Genomic DNA, 25,413 nt, shown 5'->3' on the forward strand with positions numbered 1-25,413 from the left:
GGCAATTGTTAATGTTGTAAAATTACCCATGCATATATCTGGTAAATAAAAACTATTTAAAAAAAAAGAAGAAGAAGGGGGTTTTGACCCAACATGGAGCAGAGGGCCTAACATATAAAAGCTTCATTTATAATTTTGCCTAGTATACTCCCAGTAAGAATGATCATGTTGGGAAAGTTCTTATCTTCTATATCAACTAGAACCCATTTTATTTGTCTCAGAATCTCTTCCTTTATAGTCAACATTACAAAAACAAACAAACAAACAAACAAATAAACAAAGAAAGTACAACAACTCACTAATACAGCCGACAGGGTCTTTACTCATATCATTCCCTTCTTTACTGAGGTAAGAAGGAAGGTCAAAGGGAAAGGAGTTATGTCAGCTCCCACAGAACCATCTTCCCGATCAATGCAACAATAGGCACTTACTTGGTTGGGCGGTAATCTGGTATGGATCGATCCAGTGAAATTTTTTCACTAAGGTAGGAATTGTAGCCATACTTCTCATGGGGGCCCTTGGCCTTTTCTTCCTCAGCTGGCGAGAGGGTGGCAGGGAGCCCCCCTTTGCCCCGTCCACCATAGCCTTCGATGAGCCCAAGAGATTTGGATAAGCCTGAGGAAATAAGGAAAAAATAAAGAAAAATTGATGACTTTCAGGAGATCAACAAGCATGGTACATGATGTTAGCCACCAGCCTCACTCTAATCCCAAGTACGATCTAAAAGGAAACGCTCCAACTCAATGTAACTCCCCAGTATTTATAGAAAGCAATCATGGAATCATAGATTTAAAGCTATAAAGGAACTGAGAGCTAATGGAGTCCAACCTCTTTGTTTTATAGATAAGGAAACTGAGGCACAGAGACTCAGTAACCCCCCAGGGTCACAGAGCTACTAAGGGATAGGGATCAAGACTTAGGAGATGACTGGGAACTATATGCTGGTGGAGTTTGGAATTTGAGAACCTGGATTCAAATCCTAACTCTTTCAATTACTACTTGAGCCCAGGGCTTAGTAGCAAATGACTTAGATAAGCCCCTTTCTGGGCAAGGGGTTTTTTAAAGGGAAGAGGTGGAATCTTAGACTAGATATGGGTCTCATTCGGAATCCCTTGATATTTTTGCCCTTCAACATCTTCATAATGCCAAACGATGACATCTAAAGACATTTCCAGCTCTAAAGCTGGTCTCCTGGGCCTCAGTTTCCTTACCTATAAATAGAGGGAACTGGACTGATGACCTCTAAGGTCCTTACAGCTTTGTATCTATGTTCCTATGACTTCTGTGACGGCAAAGAAGCAGCCCAAATGCTGGTGCCCTTAAGGCCCACGTTCCATGCTGATCCCAGCTTTGAAATGTGGTCTCCGAACGGGAAAAGGGAAGCAAGGGCTACTCCAATTATCTGTCCTCTGAAACCACTCAGGGAGCCAGTTCCTTCAACTGGATGGAAAGCTTTGGTTATTGATGCTTGCTTGCTTCCGTCTTTAGGGGAGTAATCAGCCATAAGGTTAGAGATCCCCAAGAGGAGAAGAGGTTGAATGAAAACTCAGAACAAAAAAGCCCAGATAACTACAAGGTGGAAGGCACTTTGGCTTCCCAGCAAGCAAGCTGAATGCAGATTTCTTTCCGAGTGAGTTTTAAGGGTACCTGTCTCCAGCCCAGAGCTCGGTGGAATGGGTTTATTTAAATTTCATCTAAATGGCAAATGGAAATATGCAAAGTCAGAGAATGAATCAAAGATAAGGGGAGAAAATACACAAAACACTGTGATTTGTGATAAGTAAAATAAAGCTTCTGTCATAAACCAAGGCTGTCAAAGGGCACCTGGCATTTCCCCCGCCCGTGACCATCCCTTCATATCAAAGGTTTGACTGTCAAATGAACAGTTTGATGGGTATTTTTTTTTAACTCCAGATTTTTTTTTGTCTCCTTCTTGGGAAGAGAATATTTATTAGCATCTGCCCAAGTGCCTGCCCTCTGGCATGATCTTCTGTCTACACTGTATGTGCAAGAGAAGGGAATGGAAAACCTCTCCGGTATCAGAACCCCAGATGGGGTCACAGAGAGTCAGACACAATTAAACAATTGAACACCAACAACTCCGGAAAGATCTTATCCGTCATAATTGTGAGTTCCTTAAGGGCAGACACTGTATTTTTTACCTTTCTTTGTAATCCTAGTGCTTAACATGGTGCCTGAAACAGGTGATATATGGATGGATGGAAAAGATTATTGTTGTTTGTTCTTCGTTCTCAAAGAGGATGGATTAGGAGAAGGGAAAGACAAAAGAGAATGATGGACGGATGAAGATGGATAAATGGAGAGGAGGATAAAGAGATAGAGATGAAGATAAGCATGATGACTGAGGGAAATGAGGATGTATAGAGATGAGGATGCATGAATGGAAGGATAAGGAAGAATGGGGTGAGAAGGAGGGATGGAAAAGATGGATGGATAGGTAAAGAAGAGGATACATGGATTACAATGAGAAGGGATGAAGAGCATGGATGGGAGGACGAAGATGGGAATGGATGGCAACAAAAAAATGAATATTGATTGATTCATTTCATTCATTCATTCATGTAGGGATGAAAATGTAGATACAAGATGATAGGGACAGATGACATAAAGTGAAGATAAGGATGAAGCTAATGAGGATGATGTCCCATTTTTCCTTCCATCCAAGCCCTGGGGACTACTCTATAACTCCAAGGTACACATAAGGCTCTTCATATCTACAAAGGACTTTTTGATGGGATAAAGGGCAACACTATCCTTAGAGTCAAAAAGAAATGGATTGCAACCTTTCCTTAAATATTAATGGGTACCCTCATTAGAATGTGAGATCTTTGAGGATAGGGATTATTTTTGCTTTCTTTGTATCTACTGAACTTAGTCCAGTGCTTGGCCCATAGTAAATTCTTTTAAAAATGTTTATTAAAGGTTTTCTATTTTCAAAATATATGCATAGGGGCAGCTAGGTGGTGCAAGGGATAGAGCACCAGCCCTGAATTCAGGAGGACCCGAGTTCAAATCTGGTCTCAGACACTTAACACTTCCTAGCTGTGTGACCCTGGGCAAGTCACTTAACCCCAGCCTTAGGGAAAAAAGAAAAAAAAAGTGAAAGGAAATAAATTTAATTTAAAAAAAAAAAAAAATATATATATATATATATATATGCATAGATAATTTTCAACATTTACCCTTGCAAAATCTTGTATTCCAAAATGTTTTTCCTTCCCTTGCCCTCACCCCCTCCCCTAGACGGCAAGTAATCTAATATGCTAAACATGTGCAATTCTTCAATCCATATTTCTACAATCACCAAGCTGCACAATAAAAATTGGATCAAAAAGGGAAAAAATGAGAAAGAAAACAAAAATGCAAGCAAACAACAATAAAAAAGTGAAAATGCTATGTTGTGATCCACACTCAGTCCCCAGAGCCCTCTCTCTGGGGGCAGATGGCTTTCTTCATCTCAAGACCATTGGAACTGGACCATAATAAAGTCTTTTTTTTTTTCTGAGGCAATTGGGATTAAGTGACTTGCTCAGGGTGACACAGCCAAGAAATGTTAAGTATCTGAGACCAGATTTGAACTCAAGTCTTCCTGACTTCAGGGCTAGTGCTCTATCCACCTGACTGCCTGCATAGTAAATTCTTAATAGATTTTTCTAGAATTGCTTAACTGGCTGACCCTGTGCACATCACTTATACTTACAGGGCCTCAGTTTCCTCATGTGTAAAACCAGAGTGTTGACTTGACTGATCAAGGACCTTTTCAGCTCAAAATCTACGGTTCTCTCATCCCTAAGACCACCAACAACAACACCAACAACAATATAAAGTTTGCAAAGTGTTCAACATATGTCTCATTTGATCCCTATTCTTCCATTTGAAAGAAAGGCACTGGCCCCAGCTGCCACCACCACCATTTCCCTTTCAGCGTCAGCAAAGAGGCAGACAGTAGAACACAGGGAGATCAGAAGCCACGAGGAAAACATTCTCTTTGTGGGATAGACGAGGGAAGCAGCCACAATTCCTCTGAGATCACAGGCAAGAGAGTGATTCCGCTTGGCAGAAAGTCCCTGACAACGAATTCAAGAGAAACATCTCCCTCCCCTGCTCCAATAAAGGCAGAAAGTTGTTCTTCAGAGACTCCCAAAGTACCTGATGAGCAGGGAACTCTCATCCCTCTCCGGCTAAGGCTGTGTTCTCTGCCTTTCAAAATCCCCTTCAGAGATATCAACATTACGAACATTTCTACCCTACCAATACTGCCCTGGGTTGAAAGCTTCATCAACCCTTGACAGCCATGACTCATGTTTGCATCCCTACAGCTTAGTATAGCTCATGGCCTACAGAATAAGCACTCAATAAACTCATGTTGGCTCCCCAGACTGAATCGAGGCACTCTGGCAAATAATAGGCACTTAATAAATGCCTCTTAGAACAACTGAGGAATGGTTGAACAGCTTCTGGTTTGCTGATAAAACTGAACATTATTGAACCATAAGATGATAAAATAAATAACTTCAAAGAGTTGTAGATGGTATTAACTGATATAAAGTAAAGTGAGCAGAACCAGGAGAATGATTTTTTTTTAATAAAGACAGCAACATTCTGGTAAAAAAAAAAACAATTCTGAAGTTAGAAACTCTGAGCACGGATCCAGACAACCAGAGATGAAGCATGTTACCAGCTTCCTACAGAGGGAAGATGGACTCAAGTGCAGAAAGAGATGGATATTTTTGGACAGGTCACCATGTGGATTTGCCTATTTGTGATCCTTTTTTATTTCTCTAATAGAAGTAGAAGGGTGCAAGAATGAGAGAGGATAGCAGTAGTGATGAAAAAAAACTACTGAAAGTTAAAAAATGCACAGAAAAGAATACAATTTATGAAGGAAGCACAGACAGGCAGGACAGTTTTGAAAGTTAGATTTTTAAAAAGCCATTGTTATAAAAGAGATTCATGGTTTCATAGAGAAATCTTTTATGTTGTTCTCTGTGAAAGAAAATGCTTTTTTTTTAATCTTTAGGCTCATATTAAAAAAAGTTAAATTTTAAAAACATACATATGCATATATATATACTATATATATGTGTGTGTGAATATATATACATATATATTTATGTATTTGAATTTGTATTCCCAATGCCTGGCACACAGTAGGCATTTAATAAATATAAACAAAATATAAAAGAATAAGTAAAATAAAAAGTATATACATATGACAAAATTAGCAGGCATGTAACAAGATCAAATTTGTAGATCAAATGTGAGTTAACCTTGAAAGGAAAGGTACCAGCTACCAGAGAAAGGCCTCATATTGAGCTAAGTCTTAAAGGAAATCAGGGTTTCTGGTGAGAAGGAGGGATATTGCAGTCCCTGGATACAAATATATAAAGCTGAGTCACTTTTTATATCCAAATAATTTTCTCTGGCATTCAAGGCTCACCATGGCCCAGCTCTATCTTAATAACCCTCCCTCCACTCAGAATTCCCAATATTTTCCCTCCGCTGCAACTAGAACTACTTCCTCAGTGTCCTTTGCTTAAATCATTCTAATTTCCATCTCCCCACTTTTCTCATTCAGTTACTCTAGCTTTACTTGCCTTCCCCTCTTCTTTCTTTCTACACAAATCCTTCCTTCAGGGCCTGGCTTTAGACCCATCTACTTTATGGGGCCCTTCTCTTATCCCAGCCCTCTCTCATTCTCTTAACTCTTATTTCACTTCTCATCAATATCACATAGTTTTATAAAACCTTTTTCCCAAGGACCCTTACAGTGCACATCCTGCATCTTCATAAGACCGTGCTTCCTTTCTGGTCATAGAACCAGGCTAATAACACAGTTCTTTGACCAATTTCTCCAAAAATCTCAATAAATCAGCTCTATCATTATTATGATTGGCAACAATAATACTTAGCATTCCAGTCCACTGAGAATCCATTAGGGCAATTTTTTCCTCTGAAAATGTTGAGGATCAGAAGAATCAGACATTGAAGGGGAAGAATTTAGGGCCAATTTCTGTCTGTACCACTGTCCCTGCTTTTTCTCCTAAGCCACAAAAAGGCCTCTGTGGCTTTTTTGAAAGCATACAGCTCAAAGGTCACTGAAGGAGCCTCCATGGAAATGAACAGAACTGACCTTCCCTCTGATTCAGCTCCCACAGTGGAAAGCTTCTGATTCCTTCTCTTCTTTTATCTCTAGGAATTGGGAGCAAGAGGGGAGTTGGCCCTTCTTCTAATTTAAAGGGGTGGCCTCCAACTCCAAAGTCATCATCTGGGACAATGGGGTAGAACTGCATCTGAGCTGGGCTGGTCTATCATTCTCCCCCATGGACCAACGTGCCAAGGAAGTATGAGGAGGAAAATGGGAAGTCCATTTGGCTTATTTTAAAATAGCACACTAATGGAAGTAAAGAAATCACGCCAATATTACTTAGGATGCACAAGGGAAAAGATTATCACAGGATAGTTTTCTCTTTTCTGTGGCATTTTTTCCAGCAACATCAAGGACGTGCATTTTGGAGGCCTCAGACAAAAAAAGAGAGAGACAACCATCAACAATATACAATAAATGGTCTGGATCTTTCTATTTCCTCCTCCCAGATTTAATATCACAGAAGTTCATCAAAGTAGCAGGAAAAAAAATCATTCACAGGTTTGAGAAACTGAGCAGTTCACCTCAACACACATATATAAAATCCAAATTTGTTCTAATTTAGCTGAAAAAAAGTTGTCTTGGCAAAGCTGGGATGACACATGGGTGTACACACACACACACACACACACACACACACACACACACACACACACACACACACACACCAGCAACCCCAAGATTTGTCATTTGCCCTTTTATGGGTCTTATAGACTAATGACTTAATTGTCAAAAGAAATTCCCTTTCCGAGTGCGTGTCAGTAATTTCTTAGAGTTCTCTGGGACACATAGATCTTTTAAGAGTCACATAGAAGTAGGAGCCTAACTCAGGTTTTCCTGGCTCCAAGGATATCCCTCTATCACTAGACCATTACTAAACCTGTCCTAAGACTTTAGCAGAGTATTTGGTACATAGTAGGTGCTTAATAAATGCTTATTGACTGGTTGGCTATCCAAAGGGATAGACTTAGGACCACGTTTAGGTAATATAAGCCATTGTACTACCACTCATTTTATCATGTTCTGCTGACTTACATACATATATATATATATATATATATATATATATATATATATATATATATATATATGTATATATATGTATATATATATATATATACATATATGTGTATATATATATATATAAACACTAATCCCTAAAGACAAAAAGAAGAAAAATTAAATTTCATATTTAGGCAACATCTAAGGCTAATTACAAGAGATTATAAAAAAGCACCTGAGGAAAATAAAAATAAGACACCATCCCTGCTCTCAGAAAGCATAGCATCTAATGACAATTAGGCCATCTTTATAAATTACCATAATAAAATATATTTAATAATGATGGATAATTATCAAATTATGATTTGTAAAATGATCTGTGTACATTAGCTAACTATAATATGGTATATGAGACTTCTGTTGCATTAAATCTGTGATTTCTACTCATTACCTCTCTCCTCTTCTATTACAATAATCTTTCTAATTGATCTACTTGACACATATTTTTCCCACTCTATCCTCTGCTTAGTAGTCAGAATGATATTCCTCACGTGTGAGACATAGACATGTGGATTTAGAATTGTTCTCATTTCTGGATGAGGAAATTGAGTCTCAGAGAGGTTCAGGGTGAAAGCCACTAAGAGACCAAGATGGACAAGGTCTTTCTGGCTCCCATCTTGATACCCTAAACATTGCACTATGCTGTTTTTCAAAAGATCTGACTATCATTACTGGGTCTGTATCCCAAAGAGATCATCAAAGAAGGAAAAGGACCTACATGTACAAAAGTGTCTGTAGCAGTTCTTTTTGTAGTGGCAAGGAACTGGAAATTGAGGGGATGCCCATCAGATGGGGAGTGGCTGAATATATTATGGCATATGAATGGTATGGAATACTGTTGTTCTATAAGAAACGATAAACAAGCTGATTTCGGAAAAGCCCAGAAAGACATACATGAATTAACTCTGAGTCAAGTGAGCAGGACCAAGAGAACACTGTATACAGTAACAACATTATGGGATGACCAAATGTGATGGACTTGGCCCTTAACAATGAAATGATTCAAGGCTATTCCTTGACTTGTGATGGAATCTGCATCCAGAGAAAAACCTATGGAGACTGAAAGTGGATCAAAACACAGTATTTTCACCTTTTGTTATTTGCTTGTTTTTATTTTTTTTCTTTCTCATTGTTTTTCTCCTTTGATCTGATTTTTCTTGCACAACATGATAAAGGTGGAAACATGTACATATTTAACCTATATCATATTATTTTGCTCTCTTGGAGAAGGGGGAGGTAAGGGAGAGAGGAAGAATTACAAAAATGAATGTTGGAAACTATCTTTACATGTATTTGGAAAAATAAAATACTAATGAAAAAAATTTTAAAGGTCTATGTTATCAAATTCAATAACTTCCAGTGCCTCCCTATTACACTCACGATCAAATATATTCATCTACTGGCATTCAAAATTCTTCCCAACTTCATTCCTTCTTATTTATCACGACTCCCCTTCAAATACCAGATACTCTATGATTCATCCATGCTAACCTACCGTCCTTCTTCAACCATGACCTCCCCACCGACTCTGCCTTCCCATGACTTGTTCCCCACCCTAGCATCCTTTCTCTCCTTGTTCTCAAATTCTGACTTTCTTCCGGACTCAGCTCCTATTCCAACTTGGATATTCCTTTTCCTCCCCTCCCCCCATGCCTTCCTTCTATCCACCCCCCTATATGTTCTTGGATGGATGTAGTTATCTGCATACTGTCTCCCGTATTAAACTGTGAACGCTTTGTTTATTTTGTCCTTCTTTGTATCCTCAATGCTTAGTACAGTACCCAGAATATAACAAGCACTTAAATGCTTCACAGGGAGGTGACATCATCAAGAGAAACATGGTAGAGTAGAAGGGTCATTGGCGTTGGGGTCAGAAGATTCCCTGTAGGATTCAGATCCCACCTCTGACACCATCTGTGACTTTGTCCAAATCACTTTCATCCCCAGAGGCCTCGGCTTCCTCAAACTGAAGGGGTGAGAATATGGTTCTAAGATCCCTTTCTGCTCCGAGTCTACAATCCTCTTGAAAGATCACGCTCTCTCTCTTAGAATAAGGGCTAAGCACTGCAACAGAAAAAATGCAGAGCCCATGACAGGTCCAAGCAGGAAGCAAATCATCCAAACAACCCTAGCTCAGCTCAGGGAGGGCACCACACACTCCCAGGCTTCTCTGCTGAAGAGGTATTTTCAGAAACATTTTCCCCTAAGGAAATGGCTCTTTGTTTGAAGGTCAAAGAGTTACAGCAGAAGCTGTGTCTATTCTAAGAAAAAGAGAAAATAGGATGGGACTCAGGTAGGCGGCAATGCTTCTTTAAAGACTTCCCACTGAGCCATAAAGGGAGCTCCAAAAGGAACTATAATGTTCTCTGCCAACTCCCCCAAGCCAAGAGAGTATCAGGAGTCTGTCCAACAAAGTGTCTGCACTCTGGGGCTAGAGGTAAGCACCATCGTTAGTCTTTACATGAGTTCCAATATTTCTGATATCGATCAATCAACAAACAATCATTAAGTTGTACTATATTCCAGGTACTCCTGGCAGGCCGTGGCGACATAGAGACCAAAATCAAACATCCTCTGCCTTCAAGCAGCTTACAGTCTATCAATACTACAAATAGGTGTACAGACTGTAGGTCAAATAAATACAAGGCCATACGGGGAAGGGAGGTACTAAAGGGAACGAAGCGATGTTTTCAGTATTATGCATCCACTTAATTATTGTATGAAAAAATAATTTCATGGCTCAAGTGAATCTGAGACAAACACATTATAAAAGCTTAAGCCTGGTTGGTTTGTTTGGTGGGGGCTTTGGACCAGACTTACACAAGAACAGATGGACACACATCCTTCAGAGTCTTAAAGATACTTAAAAAACTGGTCCAGAGTCACCCAGAGAGTGTAGGTATGAAATAGAACTCTCATGTTTCCCAATTCCAGGACAACTCTCTGGGTCAGTGTATCAAAACATTTTTACATCAGGAAAGAAATTTCCTAGTGAAAAATCAAGTCTCGAGAAGACTGACTTCTGAACTCATGGCAAATGATGGTAGAGTTCACACAGCTACTCACCCATCACTATTATTGTAGAATCACAGAGTCTTGAAAGAATGAGAAAGGACCCGAGGCTTACTTGAACAAGGACTCCCACTATTCCAGCATCAACTAGGGACCCCAGCCCTTTCAAAAACAGAGAAACCCATTAGTTTCCAAGGCAGTTCATTTCCTTTGGGAATTCATTGTGAAATGTTCAGAAGTGTGTTTGTTTTTTCCCTTACATCAATTCAAAATTCGCTTCTCTGTATCTTCAACCCCCTGCTCTTGATTCTGCCTTCTGGGATTAAAAACAAGTGTTCACAAAAAGAATGACATGTCTTTCACATGACCAACTTGCAAACACTAACAGACAATAGTTTTCTCTTCTCCTCATTTAACATCCCCACTGATCTTCATTTGGGATAAGCTCAAGACCTTTCCACACTTTGATGATCCTCCCTGGGATGCGCGCCAACTTCCTACAATGTGGCACCTGAAAGTGAATACAATATGTCAGATTTTCACTGGCAATGAGGTACATTGCATAGGGTATTGAAGATGGAATAAGAAAGACCTGGATTCAAATCCTGACTCAGACTCTTAACTCTGTGATACAGATCACTAAACTGTTCTAATCTTTAGTTTTCTTATCTATAAAATAAGTCGGTTAGACCAGGCTATGTCAAAAGTCCCATTCAGCTATAAATCTATAATTTCCTTCCTTTCCTAACCCTTTTCCCTTGCCACTTCTTGCCTGTGTGGCTTTGAACAAATAACTAAATTGCTCTAGACCTCAGTTTCCTCCTGTGTAAGATGCTATAATTACTTGGCATCTCTAAGGTCTCTCCCGGTGCCAAATCTATGATCAAATGGCAAAATAAATGAAGCTATTCCATCAATGTCCACAGCCCCATCATCCTACCATACATGATTGATCTTTAAGGCTTTCACTTCTAGGAAATAAACAGTTATGTATGTATACAATAATTACCTAGCAAGATAAGGAATTTAAGGGAAATGGATGATTACTTACAAAGCTCTAAGATATGCTACTTAAATGAACATAAAATAGAAATCTTGAACTGTCCAGTCTCAGAAAATGAAACTGAACAATCCATTAAGTAACCATCAAAGAAGAAAAAATAATCCTATAGTCCACATTTATCTATAGGTAAAACCTATCAATGATTTAAAAGCACTATACAAATGAGCCTCAAAAATTGGAAAATAAAATACTCAACCAAACTTAGGTAATCATCAAAGAAGAAAAAATAACCCTATAGTCGACATTTATTTGTAGGTAAAACCTATCAATGATTTAAAAGATAAATTAACAAGCACTATACAAATGAGCCTCAAAATTGGAAAATAAAATACTCAACCAAACTTCTGTTAGGGTCAAACATGGTCCTACTGGGAGGAGCATTGTCACCTGACCTCATAATAAAGTTTAAGTCTGCCAGGAACTTTCCAATCATCTAGATGCTGCACCCTTAAGGATTTCTGGGATTTTTCATACACCCGGTTGAATTATTTTATATGTATTATATATTCCAACTGAAGCATGAGCTTCTTGAAAGCAGGGACTATAATTTTTTTCCATTTATATTCCCAGAATTTAGTATGAAGTGTTACCTATTTACACACACACACACACACACACACACACACACACACAAACACAAACACAAACACACATACACACCCCTCTAATGGGAGAAAATGCAAGTTTTCCTCTCAGCATAAGTTCTCCCTATTCTATCCCACAACCCTGGTTGATCTGAATGATCTGGTTGAGCATTGTTATGGACCAGAACTCTATACTTAAAACCAGAATTCTTACAAGGTGTTAAGTCAGATTCATTCCATCATCCACCTTTGTGGTGGGGCTAGAGGCTGAAGCACAAACCCTCGGACTCAGAGACAGATTCACTTCATCTCACAGCACCATGGTGGCTAGCCTCCCATACTTCCCCTGCTGAAACCAAGGCTGGTCTGAAAGGCTCTCCAGAAAGCTGCCCAGCCCCAGGAAGGAGATAATAAAGACTTTGGACTTTACCACCTGGCTATTCTTGTGGTGATTACTCTGCTGAAATGAAGGCTGGTCCAGAGACCTCCAGAAAACCAACAAGAACACTACAGAGCATGGATGTTTTGCCAAAGGCAAGAGGACTCTGTCTTTCATAAGCTACTCTGATCAAAGGGTGTCTGCAGGTAAATGGGCCCACTGAATCTTCAAACAAATATTTTGCTATGGTTGTTGTTTAATCCTTCCAGCCCCATCTAGTTATTTGTGACTCCATCTAGGATTTTCTTGGCAGAACTGTTAGAGTGGTTTGCGATTTCCTTCTCCAGCTCATTTGACAGAAGAGAAAACTGAGGAAAAGAGGGTTGAGTGACATAGATGGTGTCTGAGACCACATTTGAACTCATGATCTAATTACTTCTTTAAAAACAGGAAGGACTGATAGGCAAATTCAGTCAAGATGATCACTCAGAACTAGCCCACTCTCATCTCCAGATTCCCTGAGACTCCAGTATTCCTGAAAGTTCCCTCAGAAAATGGGACATAACTACAGGAATGGCTCTCCGTCAAGACAGAAATATTCTATGAGACTCAAGGACTTTGGAAACGTTGGCAAGGAAAAGACTCTAAGACCACAATTTTGTCTATCCATGTCTTTTCTCCTGTGTTTAAACTACTGTTGCTCAAAAGGAGAATTTTCAAACTTCCACTTGGGTTTTTTAGTACTTGGAAGTATCTGCTATACTTTTAGATTGGGTTAACATACACCAGCCAGTTTGGGAAAGGAAAACCCAAAATTAAATAAAATGTGATAAATATGTGTATTAAAAGCATTCAAGTATGTGTTTTAAGCACTCAAGGATGAATAACTGTTGCAGCCACGGGACCCCCTGAAAATGCGGAAGACAAAAGGACTCACTAGAGCTTATAAGCATACAAAAAACATAATCATTCAACATTTATTAAGCACCTACTGATAATGTATGTTTATATTTTATTGAAGAGTGAGATATACTTAGAATTAAGAAGGGAAATCCCTAATCAAGCAACCTTAGACTGGGAATAAATATTTTCACTGGGGGGAATCAGGAAGAGGAAAGGAGGCAGCTCCTGCATGAAGCCATCACCTGAGGTCATTCCTAAAACTTTTCAAGTGGTCCTTCTTAACTCTTTTTTTTCTGATTTTAGTCTCTTTCCTTCTCTAGCCTCTCTCATATAATTACCAAGTAAATCGTATAAGGCAAAGATCTGGGTATATTATAGAGAGTTAAAGGCCATTAGTGGACTTGAGAATCAAGAAGACCTGAATTTGAATCCTGTCTGAGATGACCCCTAATGATGTGATGCTAGACATGTTATTCAACCTCCCTGTGCCTTAATTTCCTCATCTCTAAAATGAGAGATTTGAACTCAATAATCTCTCAACTCCCTTTTAGCAACCCAGTGCAGAAAATGTACCAATTGTCATCAAAACTAGTCACTATCCCGTTGTTTCCCAGGATTCAGCAGAGTTGAGCCTCCCTTCTGATCTAACATGGCAATTCTCCTCTCTGCTTTCCAGACTCAGGGCAGCGTGAAGACACAAAATGGGAAGGATCTGAAATTAGTAAATGATGTGAGACAAACACCAAAGAACTGTCTCCATCCCAAAAATAAGTACTAGTAAAATGACTCTTGTCTGTTCACATTTCTGACTTGGCAAACCGGCCCTGCTCCTAAACTAAGAACAACCAGGGAGATGATACTTAAAAACAAAATAAAAAGCAAATCTGGTTATAAAATGAATCCTAGGCTAGAAATCAGAAGCTCTGGATTCTAATCTTAGATTTACCAACTCATAGTCATATGATCTTAAGTAAACAATCTGTGACTTTATTTCCTTCTCTGTAGTAAAGCCAGGGCTTACAACAACAAAAACCACTCACTCCCCAATATATAAGCAATGAAAAGATATGAATATATTTCAAAATATTCACAAACTATAAATAATCCCATGAAAACAAGAAATAGCAGAGCATACTGATTTGGAGACTGAACTAGGGAGTCAGAAGGATCCAACGTCAAATTTTGTCTCAGACACTTATTAAGTCTGTGACTCTGGGCAAGTTTTTTAAGCTCTCTGTACCTCAGAGTTTCATTTGCAAAATGAGGTGGACCCAATGACTGTTAAGGTCTGTTTCAATTATAAATAAATAATTCTATGGCCTCTTGTTCTGAATGACTAAGAGTAAGAGAAAGGAAAATGGAAGCTATCATTGCTGGTGGGGCTATGACAAAACAGGCCCAGAAAATTGTCATTCCTGAGAAATGGTCCAGTTTTTAGAGATTTCCATTAGGGATTATGAAAGAAAAAGTGACCAACCTGCCTGTCCAACAAATGAACATATGCCATAAGGACATTAAAGAAAGAAATGAAAAAGGCTCTCAAAAATCTTAATTTATTCATAGTATTTTATGTGGTAGCAAAGGACTAAAAATAAAGTGACTATCCATCAATGAATGAAATTAAATATTAGAACTTTAAAAGTGGCTCATTTCTTTAAGAATTTCTTTAGTGGACATTTTTAAATGACTAATATATAAAAAAATGAAGATAGGGAAATGAGGAACATGAAGAGAACTATATATTATAACAGCTATAAGAAGGGAAATAAAATGAGATGTCTAAAAAATAATTCACTAGATTACAATCAACACCCACTGGGGCCCCAGTCCTACCGGGCAGATTGGACCAGTTTCTCCATGAAAGGTGCCAAAGTTGTCGCCAAGACTTGATTGGTCCAGGAGGTCAATAACCAAGGTATACTTCCCATCACATAGCTTCCTGGTGACCTCTAACCATATTGATGCAGCTTTCTAGTTGTTTACAAAAGCCCACTCAAAAATAGGCCTATTTAGGTCTTGCTAACCAGACAGTTTCCATATGAAGCACGTATGGAAGCAGACATCCATATGGAGAGTACCATAGAAGTTCAGTAAACCAAATCCTGGTCTTCTATAATTAAATCTTTTGAGATCATTGTTGAGTGTCCTTTCTATGTCACAGTAAGGAAACAACCTTTTTAAACTGTTGAATGACCTACAAGTAGACTTTTGTTCTAACACCAAACCCAAAGAAAAATCTGAACCAACATGAGTAAGGTCAGCCCATTGTAATCACTATGGGAAATTGAATTCTGAGTAATGGAAAAATCAATAAAGAACCTAGAGGGAAAAAAAGATAATGAAGCATACTTCCTTCCTCATGGATGAAAAGTGGAGGATTCTAGGACAAAATATTAAAATATATTTACATATATATATATATATATATATATATATATATATATATATATATATATACTCAGATATAGTCTCACTTTTTTATTGGATATAATGATATAATTACCTTTCTTTAACAAAAAGGAGAGTTCAATCTGGAGGGAGTGGGTCGGAAATAATCAAGGCAGAAAACAAAAGGCAGAAACAAATTATTTACTCAGAGACTCGATTATTTAATTATATCACATATGTTAATGTATTGCTACAGATGTTTGTTTATTTTTGTACTCACCTATTGAATACAAACACATTCACTTCAAAACATCGTGCATAATTTAAAAACATTATTTGGCAAAAACAAGAGTCCTATCTACCAGAGCGATTCAAGAGTGAATTAGATGGTTGGGGAGGGGAGTTGGGCTTGACTCCCTACTTGAAGGTGTTCAATGAAAAGTTAGATGGCCACCTGTCAAATGGGAGAAAAATACTCATGTGTATGTTCATGTAAATGTATAAATTGTATGTGCATGTATGTGTACATATGTGCATTCTATGGAACACATATACAAATGAATTGTTATACATAAAACAATTTTACATTATATAGGGATTTTAAAATCTTAAAGCATTTTGTTTAAATGTTGACAGTGTTGTTAGTAAATATTGAGGTTGTTACTACTTTTGGTATTGAGAAGGGCTTACGGGATCCTATCCAATCCAACACCCAATTCTGTCATTTTCGTGTCAACACCCACAGAAATGTCATCACTGATAAAAAAAAAAAAAAGACTTTAGGGATCATCTATTTCGATGCTTTCTTTTTAAAAGATCAAGAATAAAAATGGAATATTACCCTTCTTCAGGTGTACTCCCTGCTCCATTGGTGTGTTCCCTTCAGGTCTCCACTTTGTAAAAAGGTCAAGGAATGCTAGCCAGCTCTTAACTCTGCTCCTGACTTCTAGACTTCAAAACCATGTCCCATCCTCACATTCTAGTCATTTGATATCTTATATCTTATATTTAACTGTAGTTAAATCAAATATTTATTTTTTAAAATAAAATTATATTATTCTTACACCACCTAAATATGCTCCTTTATTCCTTCTCTTCTCACAGAAAGTCATCCTTTATAACAAAAACAAAATTATAAGAGTGGAAAATGAGTAAAACCAATGAATATATCAGAAAAAATCTAATAATATAGGCAAGGTTCTGCACCCATTTTCCATTTCCTTCCCTGCAAAGGAGTAGGGGAAGATATATTTTCAGAGCTCTTCTTGGGGGTCAAACTTGTTCTTTATATTCTTGCAATAAATTGTTCATGATACTTAGATTCTAAGTTAAAATTATTAAATTTAAAAGAAAAAGAACACTATCAAATGAAAATGTACAAACTATACAGCATTTAAAAATCATTTTAAATTTTAGTGCCCTCTAAAATTTTAGTGCCTTAGGACAAATCCCTGTGGTCCTACCCCAGTTGCAACTCTGATTACATTAGATGTATTATAGTACTTGAGACTGGGCAAGCTAGGTAGCACAGTAAGTAGAGTACATAAAGTAAGGAAGAGTCATCTTCCCGAGTTCATATCTAACTTCAGACATTTACTAACTGTGTGATCCTGGGCAATTCAGCTTACTTTGCCTCAGTTTCCTCATCTATCAAATGAGCTGGTGAAAAAAATGGCAAGTGTCTTCAGTATCTCTGGCCCCCCAAAATACCCAGATGGGGTCACAAAGAGCTAGATACAAATGAACAACAATACTTCAGAAGTATTGTAATTATGCTAGCTAATTACCAGTTTTCCAATTGACCATATTTGTTTTCACTCTACCATCTGGGAGGACTACCAAATAAGGTCTCTCAAATCTAACAGGAAAAAATCAAACCTATCTCCTAATTCCATGACCTGAGGGTTTTCTTGAGATTTCCAAAGCATGGGACACAGAACCACAGAATGTTAAGAGCTGGAAAGAACTTCAGAGACAAGATACTATCCTGAAACCACCAAATGTCAGAGCTTAGAGATCACACAGTTCAATCATATTCTCTTACATGGAAATAAACAGAGACCTTCACAGGTTCTATAAGATCATACAAAAATTGACAGTCAGTACTTTTTAAAACTAGGCTTGGAGTTATGTTCTTTCTTTTATATTTTTGATGGAATAGAGACCAGTAAAGTGGCTCATCCAAGATCACACAGGCAAATGTGAGAGCAGAACTGGGAGTAGGCCTCTAAACTGCCAGCCCAGTGTTCAGTGCCTTGCCAAAACACACATATATGAGGGACGGAGGATGGTGCATTATGTAGGTAATCTATAAGTCTGTATCTCTTTGTGTGTATGACTTCTGCCCCTACCTGGAATATAAATCTCCTGATACTCTGTTAAGTCTCAGGGATGAGAACATCTGTTAGTTTAAGCATTATTCTTCTATAATAGTAAGTCCATGGGAGATCAGATTTCAACAGGGGGATTTAAAGTCCCCAGCTCCTTTTCCCTCCCATTAATAGGAATACTAGGGCTAAGCTTCCATCCTGAAGATTTATCCAATGAAGCATGTGGAACTTAAAGATAGTATTCAGGAGGGAGAGGAAAAGAGAGAAGGAGAAAGAGGGAAGGAGAAAGAAAGAGAGAGAGAGAGAGAGAGAGAGAGAGAGAGAGAGAGAGAGAGAGAGAGGGAGAGAAAGAGAGAGAGAGAGAGAGAGAGAGAGAGAGAGAGAGAGAGAAGGAGAAAGAGAGAGAGAGACAGAGAGACAGAGAGAGACAGAGAGAGAGAGAGAGAGAGAGAGAGAGAGAGAGAGAGAGAGAGAGAGAGAGAAGGAGAAAGAGAGACAGAGAGAGAGAGAGAGAGAGAGAGAGAGAGAGAGAGAGAGAGAGAGAGAGAGAGAGAGGACCTTTCAAAGTCATACTCCTTTTAAGAAATGACCTTTATAGCCGCAGTCTGGGGGATAATCTGGAGGTAAAAAAAAATAAAATAAAATAAAATAAAAAAAAAAAAAACCTCCAGAATTTATTGTTGTTGGCTTAAGAAATTGTGTTTCTGCTCCAGGGAATTAATGGCCTACAAGGTAAGTGGACAGTAAGAGGCTGACATAAAAATGCTGGTTCTTGTCTCTAAGGGGGAACCCCACTTAGAGAAGGGGCAGGAATCTACTGATTCATGGGCACACTATGTTAACACAATATGCATCGACCCTCATTCCCCTTGGATCCTCTCCCTCTCCTCTAATAGTTTTCTGAATGAAGTCAATATCAGTTGACTTATTCTCACATTTTATCCTGATTCATTCAGTTACTCTAAAGGAGCGATAACTTCAATTGAATATTTCCTTGAAAGATGGAGATTGCAGCCCATCCAGGCCTGCCTAATCTGTACAAATCTTGTACTTGTCTTCCTTTAGCATGTGGGCTGGGGGAGGAGAGAAGGGGGAATTGGTTCCTTGCTCTTGATATCATGGAGGATCTCAATGGAGCACCCCGGCTCCATCAGTTATTTACTTGCTCTGGTCATATGATCTGCCTATCTTCTCTTGAGAATACACATTTCTTGGGGGCAGCTAGGTGGCGCAGTGGAGGACCCGAGTTCAAATATGGTCTTAGACACTTAACACTTCCTAGCTGTGTGACCCTGGGCAAGTCACTTAACCCCAGCCTCAGGGCAAAAAAAAAAAAAAAAGAGAGAGAGATTTTTTTTAAAAAAAAGAGATAATACACATTTCTTGATAAAAGATGTGGATTTTGTCTTTTCCAAAAGAATACACGCTCTATAAGAGCAAGGAATGTCTTCCTTTATCTGTTTCCATCTCTCTCTGAGTGTGTCTCTGTCTCTGTGTGTGTCTCCTCCTCTTGGTCTCTTTCTCTTCCATCTTTTTACCTTCAGCTCACAGAACATAGAAGGTTAATTGATAAATATTTGTTGATTTTTTGATATCCCTCAAAGCTTATAGGGTCAATGACCAACAGGCTCAAAGACCAAGCCTGGAGAATACAGACTCAGCTAGTTTGGACCACGCATAGTCCTGGGCCTCAGACAATTCCTCCTTCCTGAGGAGCAGCATCCCTAAGGGCAGGATTACCACCAGTAGGCCTGCTGGCTGATGAAGAATCTTTATTAATGGCAACCCAGTCAATTATTACCTTGAAACAAAATAGAAGCAAATTCAGATCTTAATGCATGGATGTATGTCTTCATAGGCATGTGTCCATATATATGTTTGTTTCTGTTTGTAAGCCTGGTTATACATTTCCTCCATAATTTTTAATGTTCCTGAGTTAGAACAATATAGGAAAGGGCCCCATATTGGGAGGAGAGGCTTCTAGGTTTAATTTCTTCTTTAGCAGTTAATTACAATAACAGTAATAATAATGGCCACTAGCCTTTATAGAAGTACTTTAAGTTTTTACAAAAGCATATTATATATGCGATCTCATTTGGTCCTCATAATAACCCTGTGACATAGATGCTGTCATTCTCCTCGTGTTACCAATAAGAAAACTGAGAGTGATAAAGTTTAAGTGACTTCCTTGCTCAGAGTTATAGAGCCAGTAAACGTATGAGACAAGATTTGAATTCAAGTCCTGGATCTAAGTGCAGCACTATGTCACTTTGCTGCCTTAATTATCCTGCTAACAGCAGATCCATCAACCTCTTTAGGAATAAGTTTCCTTCCTTTTAAAATAACCTATTGGAGAAAAGTTTAAGACCTTTAATATTTTGAATCTGTATTCCCCCCAAAGAACAAATTTGCCCGAGTTGTTTCCAACTAGCCTTTGTTTTTCTTTTTATTCCAGAGTTCCATTATTTGTGAACCAAGAAACCATGACACACACACACACACACACACACACACACACACACACACACACACACACATATACACACATTCCTCTCTCATGTTCTAATTTCCAAAAGGAAGGAAGAAACATAGCCACCCTCACTACAAAGATGAAGGGCACCAAAGTACCTGATGTGATGGTTAACAGGGAGTCCAAATTAAATTATCTTTTCTCGTATCCATTAAGATGAAGGGTTTTTTTTTTTTAAGTGGCCAGCCTAATGCGCTCCTGATGAATTTTCTTTACATCTCCCTGAGGCACAAATTTTCTCTTTAATCCCTTCCCAATCCTAACAGTGGCAGGAACTCAACACTTGAAATTTAATTTCCCTTTAAAAAGCTGGTTTCTAGGGGGACTCTCCATCTGACACAATAGCCACTCTGGAAAGAGTCCAATAGGCAATAGCCAGGCCTTAAAACCAATATGCAATCATTGTTATGCAAATTGCCTTTATAGAGAGAAACTCTGAGTCGATAGATATATTTTCTCCACTGACTGGCTCGTTCTTTCTTACTAATTGGCTTTTTACCGAGCCAGGGCCTGTCACTTTTTAAGGTCAGGAAAGTATTTTGCAGAGTTTTACTTGGTGCATTTAATGGGTTTTAGAGGCCGGTCTTCCTTCTTGACCATCACTCTTGTGCTCTTCTGGATTGGTTCGGTTCTCTGCTCTAGGGCACTGAGGACATGAACTACATCTCATCTCAGGACTATTTCAGAGGTTCTTCAAATAGCATCCCATCTGTTTTTCCTGCCAGGTGCCATTTCTACATGGTTTCTACTGGTCACCATGGACAGAGTATGGTGTTCAGTTCCTCAAATTCCCCAAAGTGTAAATCAAATCCTCAAAAACTTTCTACTTAACGAGCATGATGATGCTTACAACGTATTTATTTAGATATCAACTTCTTATCTCCCTAGTGAAGCATAAGCTTCCTGTGGGCAGGGATTGTTTCATTCTTTGTACAGTAATTAATAAACATTTATCGACCCTAGAAGAAACACACGCTGCTTTAAGACAATGGATGGCAATATAAAAACCAGTGAAGAAGATAGGAGTGAGACAGCATCCCTTTTTCACCTTGTGGCTTGCTAATAATATTTTGGTTGACCTTTAAAGGAAAGCTCCCTGATTTGTGTGTCAGTTATGACACGCTGAGGCTTGAGCAAGATACAGGGTTCTAAGGTTTTTACTCAACTGCACCACTCTTTGCCAATTTTTGACTGACATGACAGAAGGTGGAGGCCACAGAAAGAACCGTGGAGAGTCATAGATTCTTAGATGCCAAGATGGAAAGGATCAGCCTTTGGGGGCCAAGACATTCTTAAGAACACACAAGAAACAAGCATCAAAAAGAGACGTATTCTCCGATTCCTAATACAGTGTTCCAATAATCGATAATGTTATATATATATATGTACATATATATATATGTATATATATATATGTATATTATATATATATATGTATATATAATATACATATATATGTATATATAATATACATATATATGTATGTATGTATATATATATATATATATATATATATATACCCTCCTCCAACATAGCCATCCTCAAGCTGGATACTCTTCAAACTATCTTAATTTTGGGAGAATAAGCCTTATAAGTTTAACAAGTTATGCTATATAAAGCCCAACAAACTTCCTTTTACTTTTCCTCCCTAAAATAACCTTTCTAAAGTTTTAAGCGATTTAAATTTCTAATTTAATCAAATATCTATGCATGTATACACATATGTGTGTATGTATGTGTATCTGCATATATGTATATGTGTATGTATGTATCTCCATATATCCACTGGAGAAGGAAAGGCAAATTACTTCATTATCTGTGTCAAGAATGAATAGCATGTTCCATAGGTAGTTCCCATATGTTCCCATATGTTCCAAGTAGTCAGACCTGACTGAGCAATAATAAATATGCATATATATGTATGTATAGATATACCATATGCATCTAAGCACACAATGTATACATGTGCATATATACATGTATGTATGTATGACGTGTATATCTACATAAAATTGAATGCCTGTTAGTACGCTCAGCACTAGTGGTCTGGTGGAGAGAATAAATCCCAGTCATTTCCTAAAGGAGTTCAAAGCCTGATTTTAGTCACTTGAATTCAAGAAGCATCTTTAAGCACCTACTGTATGCCAGGCACAGTCTGGGGGATATCAAGACAAAAATGGAAACCATTATTCCTTCCCTCTCCCACTTCTTGACCAATGACCACCAAGGAGTTTAGCATCAGACCAAAGTGGAGATGAGCCCTTCTACAGCATCACCAAATAGCTGACATTCATAGGGTTCTTTAGTGTTTCTGGTTCACGTACATTATACACTTGCTAATGAGATTGAAGTAAAACTAGCATTTTTATCCATCGCTGTGATAAAGGCATAGATGGCCATTAGATCTACACGTGACAGTAACCTTGGCCAGCTGGCAAACATACTGAGGATCAAAGGGGCTGCCTCACTGACCATCTGCTCCAAGCTCCTCACTTTTCAGATAAGCAAAGGTGGGATTTAAATCTAGATCTGAGGCAAGATAGCCACATGGGGAGCTGGGGGGGGGGAGAAGGAAGAGCCTTTCTTTGGATTTCTTTACATTGCAAAAGATCAATGAAACAAGGTCAAACAATCCCCCTAAATGCCAAAGACTGAGAAAACTTCTCTTGCTTTCTGGTGGATAGCCTTGCCCCTCCCTACCCCCAAAAAGAATGAATTCAACAGGAGAATCCACTAGGATGGAGATGAAGGCTTTCCTTCTACCAGTGTGGGTTGGCATCTGCTCTACAACTCTGGAGTAAGGGACTTCCAAGTTGGACAAAGGCAGCACTTGAACCCAGATCTTTCTGGATCTAAGACCAGTTCTCTATTCAGTTCCCCACTTTACTGTCCACAGAGTAAGCAGTTAGTCAATATTTTTGTAGTGGATAAATCATGGTCTTGTTTTGTATATAAGTAATCATCATATTGAAAAATAAATAAGTACTAAAATCAACACCTTGCAGAAAACACCAACCATGTGCCAGGCATTGTGCTAAGGAAGCATTACTCAATTTTTCAAGTTCCCAAATATTGGAGGATTCACTCAACAAAAAAACTCCATCTCAGATGCTACCAGTTAAGAGGCTTTTTTCACTCAGCCCTAGCCGAACTTTCCTTCTATATTGGCTAGAAAAAGAAGTGTTTCCAAAGCAAATGAATAGAACTAAGCTTGTAGGGGGCATGTTTAAACTGCTGGAGGGAATGAACTGTTCTTAAGAATATAAATACATTCATTATTGGCCCCCAAAATGCTAACAAATGAATCATCTTTTTATTAATGCAGTCCTAGCAGGTTATTTGCTTAGAAGCATTATTTGAGTTATTGTTTGCATTTGAAAATACATTTTTATAATAAGTCTTCAGCTCTGTCTTTTCTCTGCTTCAATCCTTCTCCCTTAATTCCACCTCAATCAGCTTAAATCATGAGACTGTATTATATGAAGCATGACTTTTTAAGCCAGGCCTATGATTTCACCCAATTAGGGAACTCCCAGGAAGGAATTCCCCTTCCCAGTGCAGATCAGCACCTTTGTTTTTAAAACTCAGGAGTAGTAGGGAATTATTTGAGGTATAAATTTAAATGATTTTCACAGGAACATACAGTATTCAACAGAGATTAGACTTGAAGTCAATGCTCTCTGATTTTGAGATCAGTTCTCTAACTACTACAACAGAGTTCTTTTAAATTACCAAAAAGGGAAAATTTATTTTTACTGATGTCTTTTGTTTTTTTTGTTTTTTTTTTAGTTATTCATTCAATTGTTCAGTCATGGCATGGCACCATTGTGGGTTTTATGGGCAGAGTGGTTAGCTATCTCCTTCTCCCACTTGTTTGACAGATGAGGAAACTAAGGTAGACAAGGTTAAGTGATTTGCCCAGGGTCACACAGGCTGGATTTGAACTCAGGAAGATGAATCTTAATAACTCCATTTCAGATACTCTAATTAGGTCCTGATTAATTATGGCCATTTCCAGATTATTTCTACCCTGTTATAACCTTTTTTATAATAAAACCAAAACTAATAATACAGTGATTTCATCTGAAAGGAATACAATATTCCACATCTGTAGCATCCTTTTCTATTTTAAAGTTTTTTTAATTAATTTTCCCCTTCTCCCTATCTCACTGAAAAAAAAAAACCCTAAGATTTCTATGCCTAAGTAAATATTCAACATAATGCCAAGATAACAGATATATGAACACAGATATGAGTTTCAGAATAAAAGTGGATGGCTTGAAAAATTGTTAAGTTTGGTCCCAAACAAGATATCCAGAACTTTAATTGTTGAACAAACAAGCCATTAATAGCGGCTGCACTAAGGTCAAAACCCTAATTTTCAATATGGAGAAGGTATCCCATCCTCAACTGTTTTCTAGAGGTAAATGTGAGAAAGAATATATAATTCTAGACTTTTTTCTTTTTATTTTGATTATATTTGCTGACTAGAACTTTTCAATCAGTTACGAGAAATAGTTTTGCAGAACAGGGAGAAGTACATTGGGAATCAAGGAAAAGTAACAAATTAAAGATATCACTAATAATTAATTTTTTTAATGCACAGAGAGCAGAAATCAAGTTACAGCTGAAGGAATTCAGGGTAAATGCTTGCCTGTGGTACTAGCAGCAGAAACAGAAATTAGGGGATTTAAAAAGCATTTATTCAACTCAACCCTAAAGTCAAGTAAGCCTGGAGGAGTTCCTGTGGAGGAAAAAAAGAAGTAGACACGAGGTAGATTTGACCTGAGGGATGCTTCCTGTGCTGGCTGGGTATAACTGTGAGTCTGGCTCACAAAAGAGCTGAATAGTCTTGAGGCTATGGGGTTTTTTCACAAAGAAATTGTAAACACATGCCTGTAGAGAAGAGGTCACCAAGCACCTGGAATTGAGTGAAGAAACAATAGATGACAATAGCAGCCAAGTATGAAAATGGCAGAAGGCAGAAAAGCGA

General features: G+C 38.2%; 1 protein-coding gene across 1 annotated transcript in view; it reads right to left on the reverse strand.

Moving 5' to 3' along the window:
• Positions 1–410: 410 nt before the first annotated feature.
• Positions 411–25,413, reverse strand: part of GALNT17 (polypeptide N-acetylgalactosaminyltransferase 17) — a 147,073-nt gene continuing 122,070 nt past the window's right edge. Inside the window, exon 2 of the mRNA XM_074265566.1 lies at positions 411–615. Within this exon, the coding sequence (XP_074121667.1) occupies positions 428–615 (188 nt within the window). The 3' untranslated portion in view covers positions 411–427. The remainder of the gene's footprint in view (positions 616–25,413) is intronic.

This window comes from Sminthopsis crassicaudata, chromosome 4, assembly GCF_048593235.1.
Source record: "Sminthopsis crassicaudata isolate SCR6 chromosome 4, ASM4859323v1, whole genome shotgun sequence".
NCBI classification, from domain to species: Eukaryota; Metazoa; Chordata; class Mammalia; order Dasyuromorphia; family Dasyuridae; genus Sminthopsis; species Sminthopsis crassicaudata.